At 34.9% G+C, this 25,374-nt stretch overlaps 3 protein-coding genes and 1 long non-coding RNA gene across 14 annotated transcripts in view; 3 read left to right on the top strand and 1 right to left on the bottom strand.

The window, feature by feature from the left end:
- LOC126750945 (bestrophin-1) overlaps positions 1-2,536 on the top strand; it is a 65,146-nt gene extending 62,610 nt beyond the window's left edge. For all 6 annotated transcript variants that reach the window (XM_050460799.1, XM_050460798.1, XM_050460801.1 and 3 more), the window contains one exon: positions 931-2,536. In XM_050460799.1, coding sequence (XP_050316756.1) covers positions 931-1,331 — 401 coding nt within the window. In that variant the 3' untranslated portion in view covers positions 1,332-2,536. The remainder of the gene's footprint in view (positions 1-930) is intronic.
- Positions 2,537-5,921: 3,385 nt separating this feature from the next.
- On the top strand, positions 5,922-6,818 carry LOC126751013 (uncharacterized). Its single transcript, XR_007665845.1, has 2 exons — positions 5,922-6,326; positions 6,384-6,818. It is a non-coding gene; the product is annotated as an uncharacterized LOC126751013 (long non-coding RNA).
- Positions 6,819-9,029: 2,211 nt separating this feature from the next.
- Positions 9,030-18,222, top strand: LOC126750941 (transmembrane protein 245). Of its 6 annotated transcripts, none has more exons than XM_050460789.1 (9): positions 9,030-9,204; positions 9,667-10,231; positions 10,295-10,873; positions 10,936-11,476; positions 12,330-12,532; positions 12,611-13,020; positions 13,579-13,731; positions 13,791-13,820; positions 17,843-18,222. In XM_050460789.1, exons 2-9 carry the CDS (start codon positions 9,713-9,715, stop codon positions 18,114-18,116), a joined length of 2,709 nt encoding a protein of 902 aa, XP_050316746.1. In that variant the 5' UTR covers positions 9,030-9,204; positions 9,667-9,712; the 3' UTR covers positions 18,117-18,222. The 6 variants fall into 6 exon arrangements, with proteins under 6 accessions (XP_050316746.1, XP_050316748.1, XP_050316749.1 ...); XM_050460791.1 differs by having other exon boundaries at positions 12,342-12,532; XM_050460792.1 differs by having other exon boundaries at positions 12,354-12,532.
- On the bottom strand, positions 18,089-24,973 carry LOC126750976 (aldo-keto reductase family 1 member A1). The gene is made up of 6 exons (XM_050460857.1): positions 24,783-24,973; positions 19,280-19,460; positions 19,013-19,203; positions 18,831-18,947; positions 18,382-18,764; positions 18,089-18,303 (listed from the first exon to the last, which is right to left on the bottom strand). Exons 1-6 carry the CDS (start codon positions 24,852-24,854, stop codon positions 18,273-18,275), a joined length of 975 nt encoding a protein of 324 aa, XP_050316814.1. The 5' UTR covers positions 24,855-24,973; the 3' UTR covers positions 18,089-18,272.
- Between the last annotated feature and the right edge of the window lie 401 nt (positions 24,974-25,374).

Consider the following 25,374-nt stretch of genomic DNA (forward strand, 5'->3'; position numbering starts at 1 on the left):
CTGCCTGATCAAATTTGACCTGGACGCCTTCAAAGTTGGCTCTTGAGCCATACACTTTTTACAAGCGTCGGCTGGAATGGATTCTATTTTGTCAGCGAATTTTGGCCTTTTTTAAACGCCTTTGGGTCTTTTTTTAAACGCCTTTGGCTAGATTGTTAGACATTTTCGTCATCATTCTCATAAACCTCTAGGGCCCTCAGCAGCGTCCAAGCACTTCTTTTGTGACCTCCCTTTCACTTCGTCTTTTGGTATGAGACAAACACTGCTTACCCGAAACATTAACCAAAATATGTTGAATCGATCCAAAAGAGTTGTTCTCTGTTATTTCTCTAATGCCAACACGATGGTTTTATAGTCAAATACTTGTGTTCGTAATAAAGAGGACTCCTCAAAATACTTCTGTAAAATTTTCATAGATTACATAGGAAACCCAAAACATCGAAAATGTCAATTTTTTTCCATGGTAATCGCTGACAAACTTTTTTTTCGTATGGAGGTCAAACTTCACGCGTCCATAAAAAAGCTGTACGAATCTGGATTTTTTTTATCGATTCGATATGTGCGCGTATTTTAGTATAATAATATATGTATGTATGTATGAGTATATACTTACTATAAAATAAAAAATAATGGAAAATTAAATTTTCAAAAATTTGAAGACGGATGAGAATAGTATTATGATACAAAGTAAAGTTTATATAGTTTTTCAAACAAAAAAATACCTAAATAGCTTTCGAAAATTTCCATTAAGGTCATCTAAGTTAATACTAGCGTGTAAACAGAGCTTTTTCTAACATTTTACACTCGACTTGCTCAAAAATGTTCCAAATATGTATCAAAGTCCCCCTAATTGCATGGTAATTAGAAATTATTATAAAATTTTATCTGAACTAAACAGTTATTCCACACATTAACATTCTCGCCCCACAGTCGATGACATGGACACGAAGTCAACCACGGATGCGCCCGGCGTCGAGGACGAAGGCGACGATTTCGACAAATTGAAAGCAGCGCGCGAAAAGGAACGCATGCAGCGACAACAACAAAAGCTGGCGCGCACTATCAGCACAGCGCCCGGCATAGATGGTGGACCGACTGTGGTGCCCGTAGTGGCAGCAGCCATAATACCCACCACCGTCGTGCCAGCACCAGCGCCAGCCGTGGCAACTGCACCGGTGGCGACCACAGCAGCGGCAGCACCAGCCGCGCTGCCAGTGCGTTCACTCTCGACCATCTCATCGGGCGAAGATCTCTCGACAAATGACCCGGACGCCAGCGTGGAAGCGCCCACCACATCAACGGCAAAAACTTCACCAGACAATGAGGGCTGAACACCTCACACCTAAGTATTTGTAAGTGGTACAGTGCTCGCTAAATGTATGCGAACAAATGGTTTCCATACAAATAATTGATAAAATGTGCTCAGCATTTTTATTTCGGCATTATTATTACACTTAAGTTTATGGTATTCATACACAAATTTTCGAATTTGCAAGAACTTAGCTTTTAAGTTGCCTCAAGACCCAAAAAACAAGTAAAAATTCGCGTCAAGTAATCGTTTAAGCAGCGTAAATCGTCGGTATTATGCAGTGTTAGTCAACGTGTGTTCTGTCATTAGCGTGTAGCGTAGCATAGTTTTGTGCGCAAAGTGTCGGAAATGTATACGAAGATTTACATTAACTATTTTTATACGAACAATTCGGGAGTGAGAAATGTTATTTATGTAAGTATATAAAAATATCGCGTAAAATGTTTGGAAATATATGTAATATACACCGGTTCAATTACATAATTCATTTAGAAATATTTTCAAATTCCAAAGGTTTGGTGCTTCTCTTTTAGTGGCATTAGGCGCAAATGCTCAGAAAAATTGCTGAATCAAACAGTATGACAAATAATATATATACAATTATATACCATATATGTATGTATTTATATACATATTTACAACTCTGCAAGGCTTTGCTGTTCGCAAAATAATAAATATTGAGCTAAACATTCTAAGTGATATATTCAAAAGACATAATTGAGATATTTTTCGAAGCGATTATATGATTTTTTACTTAGCAGCCTACATAAAAGTAATAAAAATGAAAACTTAACATATATCTATGCCAGAAAATCAAAAATATTTACAATTATATACGTGTAAGTAAGCACCATTGACGATATTATAAAGCGTTAAAGTATTTTCTACAGTTTTTTTGCAATTTTGCAAAACGAATCGGTTGTGTGAGCATTTGTTTAAGCAAAAAATATTAAAAATATTAATTGCCTAATTTTAATATTTTAATTATGTGGAAAAAAGTTGTCTAACGTATTAGTTTAAGTTATTTGTGCTACAAACAAATAAAGGAAGTAATCTCTCTAGTAAATAAAAGAGTTAATACTTAAAAAATTATTTAAATGTATGTATATTGTTTAAGTTGGTTAACGAACTTACAACTGTATTTTATTTTAAAGAAAAATTTAATATTAAACAAAATTATTTTGTATAAAATAGAGCTTAAATCAAATAAATTTACTGGAAAATAGATTTGTTTTATTTTTAAATAAAAAATTAAAGAAAAAATAAGTAAAACTTTGCTATTCACTTGGGAGTGGCTAGAAACGATTCTTTTACATATGGCACAAGCAGCTCACAACAGAGTATCCTCTGGGCAGCCTGCAACAATCCACGATGTCAAGATCGTGCTTGGCGACTTTAACGCATGGGTGGGCAAAGAAGGTATCTTTGGCACAACGGTCGTCAAATTCAGCCTCCATGAGGAAACATGCCCAAATGGATCGATTTCGCCGGGTCCCGAAATAAGTATGGTTGTCTGTAGTCCTAGATTCCAGCATAAGAAAATTCATCAAGCTACTTGGCTATCTCCTGTTCAAAAAGCCTCCAACCAAATCGATCATGTTGTGATAGACGGAAGACACGTCTCCATTACTTTAAACGTGCATACGCTCGAGGTCCTAACATCGACTCGGACTTTTTGCAGCCAAGATACGCACACGCCTCCGTGCAGCAAAAAACGCACATCAACAAACGCAAGGAAGATTCGACGTCGAGAAGCTGCAATCACAACAGACAGCCCAACGATTTTCTACTCGATTTGCACTCTCGCTATGTATAAGGGAACTGTGGGACGGCATTTCAAGCTCATTCCGTACAGTTGCAACCGAAACCATTGGTTTTCGGAAAGTGCAAAAGAACAGCTGGTACGATGAGGAGTGCCGAGTCGCAGCGGCGAGAAAGCAGACTGCCTACCTCGCAACATTACACTCAACCACAACACGCGCGGGATGGGATAGATACCGAAAACTGAAGAGGGAAGTGAAACGCATTTGAAGACAAAAACAGAGAGTGGCCGAAATGCGTAAGTACGAAGAGTTTGATAAGCTGGCCGACAGTGGTAATGCTCGAAACTTCTACGAAAATACGCGGGGACTAACAGAAGGTTTCAAGAACCGAACCCGATTCTACAATCGATGACGATGTAGCAGGTGTTCCATTGTCCGACCATGAAGAAGTTCGAATAGCAATCACCCGCCTGAAGAACAACAAAGCGGCGGGAGTCGATGGATTGCCGGCCGTGCTATTCAAATACGGCAACAAAGCATTGATAAGGAGCATGTATCAGCTTCCTTATAGAATATGGTTGGACGAAAGCATGCCCGATTATTGTAATTTAAGTGTTCTCTGCCCAATTCATGAAAAGGCACAATCTGAGCCAACTGCTATGGAAAAAAGGAAATGATGGAAAAAGGAAACTGATTGGACCTTATCAGTGTTGCTTTCATCTTTTTTATTGGCGTAGCCACCGATTACGTGGTTATAGCCGAGTTAACAGCAACTGTGGAATTAGGCTTGGAAAATCAACAACTGACGAGATACTTATTCACCATGCACCAAATCTTGGAAAAGACCTGTGAAAAATGGATCGACACACACCACCTCTTCGTCGATTTTAAAACTGCGTTTGACAGCACGAAAAGGAGCTGGCTATAGCCGCTATGTCTCAATTTGATATCCCCGCAAAACTAACACGGCTAAGTAAACTGACGTTGAGCAATACCAAAAGCTCTGTCAGGATCGGGAAAGACCTCTCCGAGCCGTTCGATACCAAACGAGGATTCATTAAAGGCAACTCCCTTTCGTGCGACTTCTTCAATCTACTCTTGGATAATAATTCGAGCTGCAGAACTAAATAGAGAAAGCACTATCTTTTATAAGAGTGTACAACTGTTAGCGTACGCTGATGGTATTGATATTATTTTCCTCAACTACCGCGCCGGTAGTTCTGCTTTCTGCAGAATGGATAAAGAAGCGAAGCAGATGGATCTGGTAGCGTTCGAGGACAAGACAAAATATTTCCTATCATCAAACAAACCGTCGTCGCACTCGCGACTAGGCTCCCACGTCACTGTTGATAGTCATAACTTCGAAGTCGTAGATAATTTCGTCTATCTTGGAACCAGTATTAACAACAATAACAATGTTAGCTTCGAAATTCAACGCAGAATAACTTTTGCCTACAGGTGCTTCTTTGGAGAGAGTAGGCAATTGAGAAATAAAGTCCTCTCTCGACAAACCAAAACCAAACTCTATAAGTCGCCCATTATTCCCGTCCTGCTATATGGTTTTCGAGAGAAAGGTCCTGCGAAAGATTTATGGGCATTTGGGCGTTGGTCACGGCGAATTTCACATTCGATGGAACGATGAGCTGTATGAGATATTCGACAACATTGACATTCAGCGAATTAAAAGACAATGGCTACGCTGGCTAGGTCATGTTGTCCGAATGGACGAAAACACTCCAGCTCTGAAAGTATTCGACGCAGTACCCGCCGGGGGAAGCAGAGGAAGAGGAAGACCTCCACTCCGTTGGAATGATGATTTTACCGTCGGAACTGTCGATCACAGAACCATTGGTCCATTCTTCTCTACTGGGGAATCAAAACGTTGTGTTTAATTCCTTATGTATCTCTTTTCTCGGCCTCTTTGTCAATTTAGTTTGAGTTCATTAACAAGGTCGAGTGTTACGTCGATTCCGGCTCTAACGTCCTAAAATTACGAGCAGCTGTGCCCTAAGCATTGCATCACTTTATTTGCATTTATATTAGCCCTTATCGAAGGCATTCTCCAGAGCCATTGTTGACGTAATTTTCATTCAAGAGAACAGGCCCATTGCACCTCTACCAGGGGATTAATGGAGTACGTTTGTGATAATGCCATCCACCTAATTACTACACCGTATTTTAATATGGGATGAGTGATATTTTTATTTGAAACACTAACGGTTATAGCAATTAAAATTCTTCAAATAATTGTGAGAAATACCTAATAAACAATCAAGTCCGTCCTTTTCCGTTGACCTCATTGTCATGAGAATAGAACTAGGCCACCTACATCTCGAGAAAATATCCGCTGTCCAATAAAACAGAGAACGTAGAAACATAAAACTACGTTCACTGATCTAAGAATAATTGAAACTATGAAAAAATGGAAAGTGTGCAGAATTTGATATCTGCGAGCATTTCTTCAACTTCATACAACGGCTAAATGAAAAGGAGGCTCGTGGACAAGAAAATACTTTAGTTTTATTTCAAATAATAGTTAAAATTATATTTTTCAACTTGCCTTTTAGGTATAACAATAAATAAAATGATAATGACGTTAGATAAATGCTTAAATTTTTTCTAATGAATTCTCTCTCGCCTGACCTTTAAAGCCAAAACTTTAATGGGAATTAATAAAAATATTCGATTAGCTTGAAGAAAAGTAACGATGTATATGTGACTAAATTTAATTCAATTAAAACCCAATGTTTTGATGATAATAAAAGTAGTTGGTAGTTTGTCAGCAGATTTGATAGGCGTTTTAGCACTCAAAGAATTTATCATGCGGCAACACCCGCACTAACCTTCAAAAGGCGCGTGTATAAATTTGACAGCTGTCGGGTTATGTGTTTTTGGATGTGAAAAGGAATTGTGAAAAACATGGATGAAAGGGAATTTGGCGTGTTGATAAAATATTGCTTTTTGAAGGGAAAAAATACAGACGAAGCCAAAAATTGGCTTGATGAAGAATTTCCGGGCACTGCCCCAGGAAAATCAACCATCAAGGATTGGTATGCTAAGTTTAGACGTGGTGAAATGTGCACCGAAGATGGAGTAAGCAGTGAACGCCCAAAAGAGGTTGTTAACGACGAGGATTGAGGAGCTATAAAGTGGAACAATGTAAAGACCATACTTCAAAACAAGTCTGTTGTTTGAAGAAGCATTTTACTTAATAAATATTTAAATAAAAATAAAGCGTATTTACAGAATTTCATGTGTTTTAATTAACGGTGATTCATTTTGAAGAGTATTGGATTCACTTGATCCATTAGGTGATCTGCTGGAGAACATTCAAAAAACGATGTGTTGTGTTGATTCAGTTTCCACCGAAGCTTCTTGCCGGGACCATCCCTATAATTTGAAGATTCACTTAAAATCAATCAGACAAAAAAATTAGATTTTTTAAATAACAGAAGTTTTTTCAAAATTTCAGAAAAAGCCCACAGTTAATTGTTTATAAAAAATCTAAATAAAAAATCCTTATCCCAGTCACTAGTTTTTCTTGTTTTCAACAATCTGTTCATTCATCAGTTCAAAAGACACAGTTTAGCGGAAAACGCATTTGAAATTTTACAAAAATTTTACACCCGAAAACTCTTTGCTAATCCTCGAATAACTCAAAAGTATTTGTCGGATTTATTTATTTTTCAATATTTATAACATATGTATTTTACTTTAATAAAATGCAAAATCGATAGTTTGAAATATCCCCCGTAACTCTTTAAAGTTTTGGAAGCCGATTACGTAAGTAAAAAAATGACTACAAATAAGATCAAAATTTCAGAAAATATCCTGAAATAACTGGTGATCCAAATAGAGATAATTTATTAGTAGCGTTTTTTTAACAAATCACTCGTCGTGTCAACCTGTCATGTTATTTGTGATCAGTATTGTTTGGCATTTCATCGTGGAAAGACTTATAGCCATGACCCTTCCCCTCTCATCATTCTCATCAAGATGGGCCCTTAGCTGATTGCCCAATTCAGCATGGAATTCACTTACCCTCACGTCGATTTTCTGCACAATCAACAAGATTCGTTTATTAAACGAAAGTTGTCTAGCTAGATTTCCTTCTTCGAATACTGAATATAACATCGATGTCGATTTAGGTGCTAAGCAATGTAAAGTAAATTTGTGAATCCTTGATTCTTCACTACATGAGATGTATCTATGGACTCAGAGTCGGATACACACCCAAGGTCAGGTTTCAACATATATCTACATATATAGACCGGTAGTAAGATCTAAAAGGACAAATGTAAAAATAAACGTGAAAATGTTTGATCTTAGCAGGTACTCGCACCTGCCTAATGTGGCACCAACAACATCAACTGGAAACTGACGCACAACTACAAAAAAAAATATTGAAATACAAATGACAGTAATTTATTTAATAACAACTACCTCGTTTAAAAAGAAAGTAATTTAATTCTCTGCGTACTGGTTTCTTGGGGGGATTCATTATAACACTTTCTACATCGTTGAAGTATTGTTGGTTTACCGGAAATGTATATATATATACAAATTTAAAATGTACTTAGGTATACATAAGTATGTATGTATATTTAATGTATGCTTACATAGATATGTACTTACATATGGATATACCCACCTGTTGTAAAACACCTGCCATTCCTAACTCCACCATTTATCTTGACCGTGCAGGGAAACATCAGGGAACGTTGATTATAGAAAAGGTTCAATCAGATCAACGCTCTCTAGAAAAGCCTACGCCGTATGAAGCGCTGAACACATAGAGAGCGACAGACTGCAAACTACATCTGTCAAATATTAAAATACACACGTTCTTATGGACACGACTGCAGGCCGACAGTTGTCGTTCTCGATAACTTCCATATCCCCCTATTTTTGCCAACGACAATAAAAGTGTAAACACAATGGCTACGACAGACTGCAGTTGACAGTGAAAATGGAAAACGTCGTTATTCATCTTAGAGATGTACATTTTGAGAAGCATGCAACACAATGGCTAATATGTAAAAAACAACGCAGTTGTAAAATTATTCACAGCTCTAACAAACTTTTGCTTTAAATTTATTTTACATATAAAAGCATAAAATAGCTATATTATAGCTCTATTATATCATTTTTAATAACAATTGATAATTTAAAGCAAAAATATTGATCTTCCATTTACCGTCACTTATTTTTTGTCGTTGGCAAAAATAAGCAAATTTCAGAACGACAACTTCGGCCTGCAACAAAATAACACTTAAGAACGTGTGTATTTTAATATTTGACAGATGTAGTTTGCAGTCTGTCGTAGCCATTGTGTTTACACTTTAAAATGGAAGATAGAGAGATGAGCTAGAGCGGTGATGCCACTAATATGTAAAATGTAAAATTATTCACAGCTCTAACAAACTTGAAGTTATTTTACATATAAAAGCATAAAATAGCTATATTATAGCTCTATTATATCATTTATAATAACAATTGATAATTCAAAGCAAAAATATTGACCTATTTACTTATTTTTTGCATAAAAAATTTCACTTTGAACAAAATATTAAAATTTCATTGAAGTGAAAGGAATTAGTATGGCCACAACGAAATTGTGTGTTCACCACTTCAGATATTTAACTGCCGAAATTCTTATAAAGTGCCGACGGTACAGATTAGTGTTGTTTAATAGTTTATAAGAGGAATGTTGCCGAACCGATTACTTGTGGACAGTTTTTAGTGGTTTCTTAATCAGTATTAAACATATTTATTGCTATAAAATATTTTATGATATGTACTTTTTAAGTTTTACTCGCTTCCTTTGCTTTGAGAATATATATTTTAAATTAATTAGTACTGGGTACTCAAATCTTCAAAAATCATACTAAATTTGTAGTTAGTGTCCACAACAGCTGATATCCACACTGCTATCAGCTCACGACAACTCTGAATGGTTTCATAAAAAGTGGATGCTAACTGATGTAAACAAAATAAACACGGTACAAAACAATTGATTAAATACGAACGAAAGTACCAAGTGAATAAAATTATGCTCTAATTAATTATGGAATTCTAAATTAAGCCGGATAAAGCATAGTATTGCAAAGCAGTGTAACAACAACGATATAAGTGAGTTATTGCTGAAGAACCGAAAGGCCAAATCAACTAGCCGAACTTTTTGAAACGTTAGTCAAGTACACTGACGTCATCTTTGTGTCCTCGTTCTGTTGATAGAGAATAATTTGCTGAAATATATTTGATATACAGTCATCCATCGCTAGTTTGTGAATAATATAAACCAAGGCTTTGATCCGAAATTCTAGTTGTTATCCGTATAAGCCAAGCTATTAATTTAAGGCAGTAGGTGTGGCCGAAGTGGCGTACGTCATCAGCACGCATTTGGTCACATATCTGTGGTAAAACTTTGCTATTTTTAGTTGAATATCTATATGCTATAGCGATGATGTATGCTTAAGTACATGTGTTTGTAAAATCGTTGATAGTAAATGCTGGAACAACCTTTGTAAATTAAAATATCCAAACTTTTATATTGTGTTCAATTTTTATTTTAAAATTTATTTTCTTTTGCAGCCTTTAATTGCATGCCCGACAGCAGTACATATTTTTTACACACAAAATGAATCGTTCCGACTCGATTAGGCGCGATCGCTCCTTCGACAGCGTTCTTAACAAGTTGATGCGTATGCGTTCGCAGAATCATGAAACCTTCAAAGCAGCCATGTACAATTTTTTAATAGCTGCCGGCATTGCAGCATTTATTGCCGTCTGCTTTATACTAGGTCCTTTCGTGCGTCCTTTACTCTGGGCATTCCTGATGGGAGCAGTGCTCTTTCCTTTCAAAAGACGCTTAGCGCAATTGCTGAATGGTTGGTTTGAGCGCTTGGAGCAACGTGACTCTAATGTGTTGGTATCAATATGTTTGGCACCGCTTGAAGCTACCGAACATTGTGGTAGTTTAGTGGTGAGTTGGCTGCACGAACACTGGCAATTGTTGACAGCAGGCGTGGGCGTAGCTACTTGTATCAAATTGTTGGTGCTATATGCACCCAAAGGGTTCCTGTGTGCCGTTTGGCGTTTTGTAGTTTTCTCGCATAGTACTTTCGTGCAGTTAATAGGTTTTCTTAATATCTACCTGGTAAGTACTCATACTTCCATAATGCGGTAACTCTAAAAAGCACTCACAATATTTATTTTACAGTTAATTGCAATAATTGTTGTATACTTGACGTCGGTATATTTCTTGTGGAGACCAGAAAATAGCACCAAGTTCGTCATGGCTGGCCAGTCGCTTTGGGTGGCTATAGTTAGTTATGGTTGCAGCTTTTTAGGCGCACTACAAGTACCTGCCTTTATTTTGATAATGTTGTATGTAGGTGTATCAATTATATACCATATGCGCACTGCGGAAGGATCTAGCAGTTGTATAGAAAAATTAAAAAAGTTGCTAGACAAAACTGACTTTGAAAAGTCAGTAAGCAACATCAGTGTGAAGAAGCAAAGTTTGCATTCCGACGTCGAAGATGTCTCCTTGAGCGAAACATTGGATTCGCTGGACAATACTGAGTTGTTAGATGAAAATGAGGTGCCACACCTAAGTGGCATCTACTTCAAATGCTTATTCTACGCATGCGTAGCAACATTTTTGTATCGCAATGTTTGGATGTTCATATTGGCCGCCATACCCATATCGCTGCATTTGTTATACACGTTGGGCAATGTGACTGGCTTTACGGCGTTCATATCAAATAAAATCAATGAAGCCTATGAAAACTTAAAGGTATGATTGTTTTTAATTGTCAATAATTTCAAATTAAACCATATTTTTGTATTAACCCTCAGAGTTGGGCTATTGAACATCATTCTGCCGTACTGCCGCTCTGTTTGCCCGGTGTACTTGAATTGAATTACAAAATAAACGCCATAATACGCGATTCATTAAAGTCCTCTGTTGACTTGGTCACTTCTATACTGATGATAATACTCATGTTGTTAATTATCGTCTTTCTTGGCGTATTTTTCTGTGTCAATATCTATTCGGAAACCATTGAAGTTGCTTACTTGGGCAAAGATCTGATAAACAAAACAATTACTGATCGTCCGGAATTGATCGATATATTACCTGAGAATATACAGTCATCCATCGATGATGCCTTGGATAATGCGCATCATTATGGGCGTCGGAAAATCGAAACGTACATCGATGATTGGCTAGCCGAAGCCGATTCCGTACATGCCACTAAGCTAAAGGAACAAATTTTAGATGTCTGGGATCGTTTAATACAGTACTGGATTGATGTTAATAAATCTGACTCGGCTTATGGACCACGTGTGCCAACAGATGCCCTCAAAACGACTTTCGGTGAAATTGTTGATAATCCTGGTAAGTTAAAAATTTCCACATGTAGTTGCTTCATTTGTGTTTTAACTTTTTAATCCACTTATGACCCAAATGCAATGACAATTGTACTAACAATTTGCTTAAAAAATTTATATATATATTTTACACATTGCAACATTAATACTCATACATACTCTTTATACTATGTAGCAATACTGTTCGTAAAATACGCATTTTCGAATGAAGGCGAACTTTTTAAATTATATTTAACACTTGTTAGAAAAATAATAAAAGTCAAAAACTTTTGAGAAAATTTTAACAATTCAATTAAATTAACTTCATCTACAAAAACATCGGTGTCGGAAAATAAGTGCTTTCTTTTCCGCATATCATTTATTTTCAAATAATAATACTTCACATTTGTTAAGCTCTAACAAAAGCGCACATACTTTCTATTAAGTCTTAACATCCATAAACTCTTAATTGACTTTCTACAATGCCAAGTTTGAAGCTCAGAAAAGGCTATATTTATACCAATGCGAGGCTTTCCTGAAGAAACGCCCTAAGAAAAGTAAATTATTACGCCATAATAAAGTGAGTATACCAAAGTTAGAAAAGAAACTTTCGCGCTCCATCTTAAGTCCATCTAAATTTAATTTAAATACACCCGAAGTATATCAGCGTGTTAAGTATGCAATGATAACGGGACTCTCTGTGACTTCTCAACGATATTTTCCAATGTACATGCACACATATGTACATACATATACTCCTATTTTTATGTATACTATGAAGGATTTTCGTTTCGTTTGGTTCGTTTTCCCCCTTGTTGTACTTGCTCATTGCTCACTGCATGTTTCAGAAGCTAACCAATTGCAATGTGTTTTTAATAAAGGACATTTTAAAGAGCTAGTTTTAGTGGCAAAACAGGGCATTATCGGCTGGGCGAAGAGCAACACACAAACCATACTGGAAGTGGCTGAATCTCTGTGGCACATCATACGCACGAATCTCTCGATGATCATGAGCTTTACGGGTGATATTTTATCTTTGCTACTGTCTGGCGGTCAAGCGTGTGTGGAGTTCATACTCGATATGGTACGTGATCTGCTGATACACACACATTTTATACGGAAATTTAATATTTGTCAAATTTTTTGTTCCTTTCGCACGCAGATTGTCTTCTTTACCGCGCTATTCTATTTGCTTTCGAGCAGTAATACGAAATATGCGCCACTACAGGTTACCAAATATTTGGGCTTCTCAACGTCCGGCTCTAAAATCGCCGATGCTTTGGAGAATTCCATTTCGGGCGTACTAATCTCCATGTTTAAGTGTTCCATATTCACCGGTCTCTTCACATGGCTGGTGCATACAGTGTTTGGCGCGCGCATTGTCTTCCTGCCATCGGCGCTGGCGGCCATTTTGTCGGCAGCACCATTTTTGGGCAGCTATTGGTGTTCGCTGCCGGCTTTGTTAGAGTTGTGGTTGGCGCAAGATCGCTTCTATGCCGGACTTGTGCTCTTTCTACTGCAATTCTTCGTGCCACCGTATTTCGAGGCCGCCATCTATGCGGAGATGAAGGGGTAAGTTTGTGCTATAGTGTAAATAGTTTTGTACCCAGAACAGTATATATTAAATTTGGCAAAAAATTTATAACACTCAGAAGAAAACGTAAACACAAAAATGAGCACCGGAACGAATTTAGTCGATTTGGTGTTTATTGTTTATCTGCCCGCCCTTATATGCGCTAACCGGTTCCCTTTAAAAACTCAAGATATCGGGTTGAAATCTTGTACACGCCCTTTTCTCCCACAAAAGCCGCTCATATATTGGAATATCCTACCGCATATAGCATATAGCTGTCATTCAAACCGGCCGATCAAAATGAAGTTCTTATATGAAATTTTTTTTTTATTTGACCAGGTATCTTAACGAAATTTTGCATAGATCTGAACCAATTGTTCAGCTGCTATATAAACTGTCAACAACAGTTCATAAAAATCAATATATATTGTATATCTTTTTATACGCTTTTATGTTATAAAAAATACACCTGTTAAGGGTATTATAGCTTCGGTGCAGCCGAAGTTAACGTGTTTTCTTATTTTTTATGAAAATCACTATTTTTTTTTTAATTTCAGCGGTGGACACCCATATTTGACTGGTTTGGCTATCGCCGGCGGCATGTATTGGATTGGCTGGCAGGGTGCGATCTTCGGCCCGTTAATGCTTTGCTTCTTCATAGGCATATTTGAAGTGGCTGCCGTAGCCATGCGTGCCAACGAAGATGCAAGGTGAGTATTACGTTTATACTAATCGCAAGTAAAAAAATAATTAAAGGTGCATTTTGTAGGCGCAGCTCCGATGAGGACACCCGCGCGACGTGAGTTGCCTAACAAACGCATTGACACATGCTAAATGACATGAGCATCTAACGCAAATAACAGTACATCGCATTAAAGTGTATTTATCTTAATGCCAAAAACATGCTGCTTTTAACACTTTTAGGCTAATACAACATTAACTTATAACAGCTGATTATTTAATACTTACATAACAATCCATAAACATTCATTGGATTAAGGGCTAACGTGCGTATGCGCTGATTTAACAAAAAAATTTAACGATTCATTTGAAAAAAAAATAAAAATTTGATGTTTGCATTAAATTCCATTTCACCACATCATTTTGGATTTTAAAGTTTCAAATTGCATTGCCTTATTATCCCTTTGTATTTTCAGCGAACGCAGACATTCCTTTTATGACTATTAACACTAAATAAACTAAAAAGAATTTTAATTGCAAGAAAAAATTTTCCGAATTTTCCAATGAATGTATTAATGTTAAACAATTGGCATAACTACCTCGAATAGTTTGATAAAGACATTATCAACTGATGCTGTAACTAATGTACTAAACTCCTATATGCTATATACATATATTTATGTAAGCTTACAAGTTGTACGCAATCACAGAAAATTTTGAAATATAAAACTACTTAAATAATGATAAACGAACTTAACAATGAAAATATTAAATAATCTAAATTCTGTGTACATTTGTGGCATGTCATGTTATTGTTTTTCTTAAATAATATTATATAATTATTTAAAATTGCTAAACGAATTTTTATCCGCCCACTATCCAAAAAAAAAAATTATATGTAATTAGAGTTTTTTGTATTGCATTTTTTTACAAAATGAAAAGTTGTTTATAATAGTTTTAGCTTAAGATTTAATTTTGTACGATGTAAAAAATGAGATTAAAGATAATATACAATACGGAAATCTCGAGTTTGTTAAATAGTAAATTGTTATAAAACTGCATAAAAAGTGAAATTATTTCAAAATAAAATAAAATATTTAAAAATAATAATTTATGAAAAATTAAATGCTGTTAAAAATAATAAAATAAAAGTAAATATAAAAATAAAAAAAAACACTGACATCATTTAACCAAAATTTATATAGAAATAATAAAATAAATTTTTATGAAAAATGAAATGCTGTTAAAAATAATAAAATAAAATAAAATAAATAAAATTAAATATAAAAATAAAAAAACACAAACATCATTTAACTAAAATAAGCACTGAAATAAATAAAACAAGCATAAAAAAATAATTAATCAGGAGTTGCAAATTTTATAATTAAAAACATTTTCTTAAAAAATAAAATTTTAATTTTTTAATACCGATGTTGGGATTAAAAATTAGATGTAATTGTTTTTAATTTTTTTTTATTTTTAATATAAATGAAATACGTAAACGTTAATTCTAAACCAATTTCTATATTTTTTTAATTCTTAATTATATGCTTGGGATTAATAATTTTCTTTTTTATTTTTTAATCTGGTAAAAATTTATTTTTAACTTGAACTACTAATTAATATGATTTTTTTTGTATTTTATTCTGATGTTTTTTTTCATCCTGTTTTTTTGATACAAATAAAAAGAAAAAAAACTATTTCAAATGTTAATTAAATTATTTTTTAATGCATTATTTGCAACTCTGTAATAATACATAGAAAAAATTAATATAAAAAAGACGTATTAAATAAATATTAAAAATAAATAAATAACAATAATAAATAAATAATAATAATAAATAAATAATAATAATAATAATAAATAAATAATAATAATAATAATAAATAAATAATAATAATAGTAAATAAATGCTTACAAGCAAATAGATAATAATACATATAAATTAAGAAGGCATGAAAAGATGAACTTCTGCAAGCCACAAGTTTTAAGTGGATACCGGGGTTGCGAATTTTTTAATCAAAATTTAAAAAAAAACAAAATTTAAGCCTTAATTCCGCTTTGAGAATTATATTCCAACATCCTGGTTAAACATTAAAATAAATTTAAAATTTGTAATTCTACTTTTGGAATTAACAGTTGAATATTTAAAAATTTTATAAAATAAAAAATGTTAAATCTCTATTTGTCGATTAGTGCTCTAGAATATGAAAGATGATGGCTTGTTCTTGTTGAAAATGGTAAAGCACAAACGCGAAAATATACAATTTCTAAAACATTTTTTTTAATTTACATTTTATTTTTTTTTAATCGAGTATTTGAGATTACATTTATTTCTTCAATCCAATATTTGGGATAAAATTTTTTTCAAACCCGTATTTGCTTGCGATAAAACTTTTTTTTTTAATGGAGGGGTTCCAAATTGAAAATCTATGTAATTCAATAATTTTTTATGAATTATTTGCAACCCTGGTGTACAGACTAAGTTATTTTTATTAAACATTCAGCATAACAGCATAGCAGCAAACAATAAAAACAGACTAATCAATATGTTTCTAATACTTCCTGTACATATGCGAGTATTGTTTTATGCAATTTGATTTTGTAAATTACTTAAGAAGCACATCCAGTGTGACAGCCTAAAAACGCAATTTTTGGTAATAAAAGCAAAAACTGTGTATCATCAGTTGTTTTAACATTTTAAGTGCATTTAAGGATACACAGTAAAAATTGTAAAGAAAATATAAAAAAAAAATCCTTACTTTTGCATTCCGGCCTTCTGCGTGGATGAAACTAAAAAATCTTCTGAGCTAGAGAATATTGTCTGAAAACCTACGGTCGAAACGTTGAAAAGTTATAAAAAAACATGGTAGGATGAAACTCACAGGAAACGTCAGATTAAATCTGAGATCGAGAAAAGAAAGGGAGGGAGCATGGTTGAATTTTTAAGGATTAAAAACGGCTTATCTCGATTTCCTCCAAAACTACTAGTCCTAAGTTATATGGCAATGTTGAAAATAATTAAAAGATCTATAACTTTTACATACAGACCTTTTTCAAATAACCTCAAAATTTAAGTGGAAAATTCAGCTTTCGGGTTTTTTTTATTTTATGTTGCACATTTGTTTTCTTTAATGAAGTTCGGTGTAAACTTACCTGCTTATGTACCAAACATACAGTATTTTTTATTTAATATATTTTTCTCTACTTCTATTGACCCAGTGGCGTAGCTACTACTTCGGGCGCCCGGGGCCAAGGATGTTCTGCTGCCCCCCTTTATCTACCTACCTACAAGTTTCATGAGGTGGTTCGAACAAAAGTGAATTTTTACAAAATATCTTCGATATTAAGTATATAAAATTTAGGAACTAGAAGCCACGCGAATTCTGAAGTTCCCAAATTCTCACAATACGGTGTTTGAGGAAATTGATAGTAAATTTACAAGACATCTTATTAAAAGCCATAGAAAAAACCCATTTTCGCTCTATATCTTGTACACTTTTGACACAGTTTGCAGGAATTTTTGCCCGAATTTGAGTTTTTAAATACCATTTTGCCGCCCCCCAAGACGTTGCGCCCGGGGCGATGGTCCACTGTATTGACCTAATATCGAAAAACCCGTGATTTACAATAACAAATCTCAAGTTGAAATTTCAGTTTTTTTTTTTTAATGTGAGTGTGCCTTCCAATGAGTTTCAATCTACTATGAATTTATTTTTGTTTTATAATTTTCATAGACTTCAGCATTAGTCTATGCGGTTGAATTGCGTGAGCACAAGTGTATAGTATGAAGATAAAAATTTTGATTTTTTTCGAAATTTCACATTTGGTGTGTTCCTTCGCCGTAAATGCTGCGGTACTCCTTATGACGTAAAGTTATCTCGATTTTATGTGTTATTTTGCAAATATTGTAAGCACTTTTGTGTAATAAATACTTATTGCCTCTAATATGTGTATGCCTCTATTTTCAAAGCCCTGTTTTTTACATTTTTTGCCAAGTTGCTGTGGTTTAGTGCACTGACTTCGCCTTTTGCGCGCCTACCTAACAGCTATCAAAGCGGATAACACGTATTATTTGTTACAAATAACTCCTTGAGCCAAGTTCTAAAATATATTATCATATATGTATGTATGTACAGCAGCATCAGTTGCAATGGTGAGGTCTGTCACATTGACCCACCAATAGATGTGAAAGTTGAGATGTCCGAGCCAGACAGCCAGGCGAAAGCTACGTTGCCGGCACCCACGTTGCCAGAAGCAATGGAGAGCAAGGAGAGCGCTGAAAGCATCACCCCAATCAACAATTCACCAGCGGCGCAAGATGAGAGTAAAGATCTGAGCACAGTAAAACCCCAAGCCATCGAACTTAAAATAATAACGAAAACTTTAATGCCAGTTGCTGAAGCGATTTAATAATGTGTTTATTTTGTTGTTGATTTCTAAACTATTTTATGTGTGCACCCCAGGGTCTGTCTATTCTGTCTATTCGTGTGAAACAGTTTACAATAATTCATACATATTAAGAGAGTAAATCGGCTGTTGTTTACCATGCGTTACCATCCAAAACACTTAGAAAGGGAACTCTGGATGCTTTTCAACGCTGTAGCAGGAAAAAAAAACAAAAAATAAAATGTATTCTTTCTAAATTTGTATTGTTATTTTCTTATGGTTTACTCACCCTGGGAAAAATGAGAAATTCACCACACGTATATTTGCGTCCAAACTGTTTAGCTGTTCCATTTCCTCCGCCCTCAATTTAAAATCAAAGATATTCTTATTCTCGTACATGCGTTTAGGATTGGTACTCTTTGGTATAACCGATATACCTTTTTGCACAATCCAGCGTAGCAACACTTGTGCCTCACTTTTGCTATGGTTTTGTGCGATCTCTTTGACCACGGGCACTTCTAGTAAATCGGGTAATTCACGTTCCACTCCAGCTCTCTTATTCAAGGTACCCACACCTTTGGAGCCGAGTGGCGAATAGGCGGTCACGGCTATATTTGCAGATTTGCAAAACTCGATCAGTTCTGGTTGTTGCAAATAAATGTGGTATTCGATCTACGGCAGTAGTAATACAAAGTTTAATTATAATCTTAACATAATTCTAATTAGATAGGTATAGACCTGCAAGACTGCTGGCTTGATGGTGCAGTTCTGAAGGATCCTGTCGATTTGCTTTATAGTAAAGTTGGAAATTCCAATCGATTTGGTTAAGCCTTTTGCGACCAGACCCTCCATTTCCTTTAAACCAAGATGAGATAATTATTTTTACATATATTCATAGACCCGTGCGTTGTGTAATTCACCTTCCAAATAGCTACAAGATCCGTGCTGGGATCAACAATTATGGTTCCATCTTCATAGTGCTTAAATGCACCTTTCTCGTCTACAACCACAGTTATTGGCGTATGTATTAAGTATAAATCCACATAATCTAGCTGTAGATCCGCAAGCGATTTTCGCAATGTGAGTTCAACTAGATCGGGTCTGTCGGCACCTGTCGGGTGAACAAGAGCTCTTTTAGGTACACAACTGATAAACTACATAGTATATAGTATACAATTCTTAAATACCTGGTGGTGGTAACTTGGTAGTGATGAATAAATCGGATCGCTTTATTTTTCCCGAAGAAAACCACTTGGTTAACACGTTTCCAATGGCCTTTTCATTTAAATACACCGGTGCCGTATCAATATGACGGTAGCCCACCTTGAGCGCTTCATTTACAGCAGTGTTGATTTCTTCCTCACTAGCCTATATAAGGAATTGTAGAGCAAAAGGCTACGCGTTATTGCAAAATCTAAGAAATTCGATGGTTATTATAACCCTAAGGGCCGGATTTCACAATGGTACAATGGTACATATATTTAAGTAAGGTGGTCAAAGTGGTTCTTGATCTTTTAAACTTACTTTCCAGTTTTGGAAAACGTTGCTTTGGTATTTTAATAAATTACGAGTATATTTTAGTTCATAGCCTCATTTAGCCTCATTACACCATTCTTCTTTATGTGCGAAATATGTATATTTATTAAAATTTATTGAATATAAGAACAAATTACAAAATTATGGCATGTAGTTTAGACAAAGGTCTAAATCGATTTATTCACTTAACTATGTACAACGAAGCTAGAGACCTTCCGAGCTGATTTCAATTACTTCCTGCATTGAAATAAAGTATGCTCGAGAGCACGTTTTCAATAAGGTTTCTTAAGGTACTTTACAATTTGACCGATATAGTGACACAAAGTTGATAAACTAACGACAATCATAATCTTGAAATGTGGGTTAGGGTAATATGGATTGACCGATTTCCCCCATTTTCTTAACCAAACTATAGCATATCTAAGAATGTACGCTCACTAAATATATGTATGTTACATATTGGCCGATATACTTGTATGTATATGGTATAAAGTCAACCTGAACCTTGATAATCTTTATTTTAGGTTTCGAAACCCCGATATTATCTATTTTTGTCTCAAAAGTAACATCTGAATTTAACGCATATTCCCACGTTTTAACTACCGATGCCCTCTTAATTTTGATATTCTCCTTTGTAGTTGAATTTATGACTTAGTTATACCAGTTGTAGTTGTGATAAAAAAAAATAACGGTAGTTTTAAAATTAAAACTCCGCGGGTTTGGAGAGTCCTATTGTCGAAATTCTGTTTTATTATTTCGATATAAAAGGTGATTCAAATAGAGACACTTTTTTCAATGGACTTTTTTTGGCAGATCACGTGTGAGTCATGGAGAGACTAATGCCTGAACAACGTTTATAAATCGTCTAACTGTATTACGAAACTTCACGCTCTGGAAAGAATGTGTTTTGCGAGCTTCGCTCAACTTATGCTCAACATAATCCGCCTATTGAGCGTACTATTCGCAACACCATCGCCATCCTGAGACCCAGCGTTCATTATTGATAATATACGACCGAATATACTACGTCCAGTACGCAGTGAAGAAAATATAACAGCAGTTGATGAGGGTGTACGCGTGAAGAGTCGACTGGGCGCCGTTCGCAGCGCCGCATGGAACGACTTGGCGCATTTTACGTCGAGATCTTAAATTAAAAGCATATAAAATACAGCATTTGCAAGAACTGAAACCGCTCGACCATGCCAAGCCACATCACTTCACTCTATGGGCTCTTGAAAAGTTCCAAGAAGATCAAAATTCCGTTCAGCGATGAGACCCATTTCGGGCTCAATGGGTATGTAAACAAGCAAAATTGCCGCATTTGGGACGAAGAAGAGCTTTAAGAGCTGCCATTTCATCCAGAAAAAACAACGGTTTGATGTGATTTGGTTCATATTTCTTCAAAAATGATGCCGATGAGAACGTAACCGTCAATAGCGACTGTTATCGCGTCATGATAACCGACTATTTGATGCCTGAAATTGAAACTAGTGAGCTCGGCGGCATTTGGTGTCAATAAGACGGCGCCACTCACTTGCATCAATCAATGAATTTATCACTTCGCTGAGCAGATAATTTCATCTTTTGGGCCAGTCGATTGGCCATCAAGATCATGCGAAATCACACCGTTAGACTGTTTCCAGTGGGGGTATGTAAAGTTTATGCGGACAAACCCACTTCTATTCAGACCTTGGAGCAAAGCCTTGCGCGTGCTATTCGCCAGTTACCAGTCGAAATGCTCGAATGGGTCATCGAAAATGCACTCAACGGATGAACCATCTGAGACGTAGCCGCGACCAACATTTGAAGGAGATAATCTTCAAAAAATGCCAAATAATGTTTTTTCGAATGACTATAAACATTCCCCATTAAATTTGAAGTTTCTGTGTTTTTTATTTAAAAAAGTAGGGAACTTCGAAATTGATCACTCTTTACCTGCTCCAGAAGTACGATAAAACTTCCCGTAGTAGTCACTAAGGCTAGAAGTGTTTTTATGTGCTGGCGTTTCAATGGATCAATGAATTTGTTCGTGAATTCTTGGCCAAAAACAATGCTATAATGAAGCCCCAGCCACTTTATTCGACAGAAATGGTTCCGTGGGTACAACATAATTGAAAACCGCTGAGAGAGCTAAACCGCGCCTATGAAGGATGTTATGGGTTCGGTACAGCCGGACAGACATCTTAGTACTTCAAATTTGCGCAGTAAAATTTTCAAACGAATTTAGTTAGCTGGCTTCCCATACAATATAAAACTTCATCTTTTGAAAGTTCTGCAGGCATTGTTAATGGTCTTGAAGTAAAAATTTTTTTACTTAATAAAAAAATGCTCTAAAAAATTTGTGTAGTTAGGATTTTTAGTATCTCCTGTGCACTTACGAGTTCATCTAAGTTATGAGGTGACGCAAGTAGTTTAGAATAATTTTAAAATTCTCAGCTCTCATAAGAGCTTTATAATTATTTTGTGTTCTCTGTGTATAGATAAATTTAATGATGTGATTTTGTCGAGTCTTTTGAGTAGCACTTTCGGAGTACTCTGAGTGTTCTTAATACTCGTATATAATACATCAGTAGTTGATATACTGTAAAGAACGTAACTATTAAATTAACTCTATTCATAAATGCACCTGTTGCATAAAAACTGCATTTACATGTGTGATAAGCAGTTTTAAACCTGTTTCTGGTTGTTCATGCTTATCGATCATACTACATTTTCTATACTCATAAAATAAATATATGTAAATATGCGTAGTCACTGTTCTCCGTTAGTGCTTTTGTGTTTAAAACCACTCGAAAGTCATCGCTTGGGCACGTTTTCATTACTGAAAGTCAAAAAGAATGCAACAAACCATTTCAATTGCCGGTTTCGTGGATTTTCTTTCTTTGTTTTGTTTAAAAAATCTGGCTCAGCATCCAAAACTCTATTGGTACATACTCTATGTGTACCTTTAGACATACTCAGTGAAAGCTGTAATTTATTGACAAAAAAAGTGTAAACAAAAACCACTAACCGGTTTTAAAAGTGAGCAACTAATGTCTTTAATACACGTGACATGTTTGTTGCTATTTAATTAAAATATGAGAACATTTACTTCAAAGCCAATTACGCGCTAAATTGATGCATCAATTTAATTATCCATTTACATTTTCATACCTGTACAGGGTATACTATTGAGTTTGCCACTAAAGTTTTTTACTCACAAAAGGAAACGTCAGGGCTCCTATAAATTACATAGCAATCTAAATGATCAGCATGACGAGCTGAGTCGATTTAGTTATGTCGGTATGTCTGTCCGTCCATATGTCTGTACATATGCAAAATAGTCCCTTAGTTTTTAAGACATAAATCTGAAATTTTGCTCATGTCATTTTCTCTTCAAGAAGTTGTTCATTTCTCGGAACCGCTCATATCGGACCACTATAGCATATAACTGCCATGCAAACAGCACGATCGGAATTAAATCATTGTAGGCAAAACTTTTTTGTTTGACAAGGTATTTGCATGAAATTTGGCATGGAATATTGTCTAAAACATTGGTACGTAGAATTTCCGGATTTTTTTTTTTAGATCGAATCACTACAGCATATATGTAGGTACCATATAAATTAACCGAAAGTCAAGTTTTTGTATTTTTTTGTATGGAATCTTTTGTATTTGATAAGGGTATTATAGCTTCGGTGCAACTGAGGTTAACGTTTCTTCATATTTCACTAATCTTTTTGCTCACTGCATACAATTATAAAGTTATTTATATATTTGTTTAGTATATATGCCTGGATAAAATGCTCTATAAACTTGGAGGAAATGTACTGAAATATGTGGGTGAGGTTAAGCTTAGTTAATTTAGTCTGAATATGCATGAAATTAAAAACGGAAATGATTTGTAGTTAAGTAACTATAAGAGCATTTACTTAGAGCTTTTGACATATCGAAGGTAAGTTGTCCAGCGATATCAATAAACTCGTAATTTGAGGAAGAAGGACTAGCCTGTAAAAGACTAAATATACGCTTTGAATAACTCATTATAGAATTCGTAGTAATACTAAAAGGCATCTTAAAAACGAAATAATTTTCTTAGGAAAGTTTTCGCTATAAAAAAGAGAAGTCAGAAGATCGTTTCGCGAAGACACTTTTGCCCAATATCGAAGAATTACATTTGTTATAACCTTAACTGGTAATATGAAGTGTCCGATGAAGTTTGCAACAACCAGAGGATAGAATAATTATATTTGTTATAACCTTAACTTACAATATTAAGTTTCCCACAAAGTTCTCGACACCCAGAGGGAATCGTCGGAGACCCTATGGAATGTATGTATATATGTAAATAAATGATTGGCGTGACGGGCTGGGTCGATTTAGCCATGACCGTTTGTTAGTCCTTCAGTTTATGAGATATTGAACTGAAATTTGGCACATGTTCATTTTTCGAAACCATCAATATGGAACCATTAGCTACTATATGTTTATCACTGAACAATAGAAATCAAGTTCTTGCATGGAAAACTGTTTTTTTCTGAAAGTTATAGCTTCTGTGTAACCAAAGTTAACGTTTTTCATTTCTTTTTTCAAAATCATATAAAAGTTGCAACTTTTAATAATAGTAAGGCAACTAAGCCGATATGGAGCATAGGTTTTCTGTTGGCGTTGGGCGTATTTACTTGACCAAAACTAAAACTTAAGACCTTCATCTACTTTAAACTACAATAAAGGGCGCGGCACTTTTCACCACTTTGACCAGCAATTATTTATTTTATAACAAGTTGCTGCCCGCAATCAAACACACCCCTTTTAACGACTATTTTCAGCTTCACTAAGTGCGGCAAAATGTAAAATTCCATATCGTCAACTAAAATGCAAAATAACGTAACATCACATTCCATAAGTTTACAGACGAAGGAAAAACGATATAATAGAAACCAGTAATAGAAAAAAAATTAAGTTTTGGTTATAAAATGGTTATATACTGGCTATGTCTGTCAGCGGAAGCTGAAAATATTGTTTAAAAACTCAATTTAAGTGACGATATAAAGCGTTATGAAAACATTTTTTTTAATTAAAAATTTTCGATTACAACAATTCTTAGCTAAAAAATAATATAATAATATTGAAAAATTAAAAATATATTTTATTATTAAAATATATTATATTTACCATCCAAGTGCCGTAACCAATAATAGGCATCCGCAAGCCATTGTTCAAGTTCAAGTACTTTTGCTCGCTCATATCTTGTAATTATCAGTAAATAAATTAAATAAATAACACTGTGTTATCTTTGATTGCAAATATCACCGCGCACAACAAACTTGACCGCGCCGAGTTCAATTCTACTCTGAATGCAACGAAAGAAAGCTGACTGTGTATCAACCAACGACACTTTTAGCCAACCGTTAAGCTTTATCGTCGTAAAAAATACTGGTTTTCATATACCTACAAGTATAAAGAAAGCCATTCATTTACTTTGCTGCGCTCACTGCGCTTTAGCTCTTATTTTATTAATTACATTAAGAATGGGAAATGTTTATTCCTCTTCTCCCTGCAGCTTCGAAAGAGTTTTAAAACTTTTTGTGCTTAGTTATTTGCATATGTTATTATAAATATTATATGTGTGGGTATGTATGTATAAAAATGTGTGATACAAATATTAGTGTGGATCACTGTATGTGGAAAACGATCGAAAAGAAACATAACCAAAAATATTTAAAATATGTATACCTAACTGTAAATTTTAAATATAGACAATTCA

This window comes from Bactrocera neohumeralis, chromosome 2, assembly GCF_024586455.1.
Source record: "Bactrocera neohumeralis isolate Rockhampton chromosome 2, APGP_CSIRO_Bneo_wtdbg2-racon-allhic-juicebox.fasta_v2, whole genome shotgun sequence".
Lineage (NCBI taxonomy): Eukaryota > Metazoa > Arthropoda > Insecta > Diptera > Tephritidae > Bactrocera > Bactrocera neohumeralis.

Bases quoted from the DNA above. Each gene is read 5' to 3' on its own strand.
- LOC126750941 (XM_050460789.1), top strand. From the start codon at position 9,713: ATGAATCGTTCCGACTCGATTAGGCGCGATCGCTCCTTCGACAGCGTT. The intron at 13,021-13,578 runs GTAAGTTTGTGC...TTTTAATTTCAG, and splicing joins ATCTATGCGGAGATGAAGGG to CGGTGGACACCCATATTTGA. The intron at 13,821-17,842 runs GTGAGTTGCCTA...ATGTATGTACAG, and splicing joins GATGAGGACACCCGCGCGAC to CAGCATCAGTTGCAATGGTG.
- LOC126750976 (XM_050460857.1), bottom strand. From the start codon at position 24,854: ATGAGCGAGCAAAAGTACTTGAACTTGAACAATGGCTTGCGGATGCCT. The intron at 18,948-19,012 runs GTGAATTACACA...CTTGGTTTAAAG, and splicing joins ATCTTGTAGCTATTTGGAAG to GAAATGGAGGGTCTGGTCGC. The intron at 18,304-18,381 runs GTGAGTAAACCA...TTCCTGCTACAG, and splicing joins AATTTCTCATTTTTCCCAGG to CGTTGAAAAGCATCCAGAGT.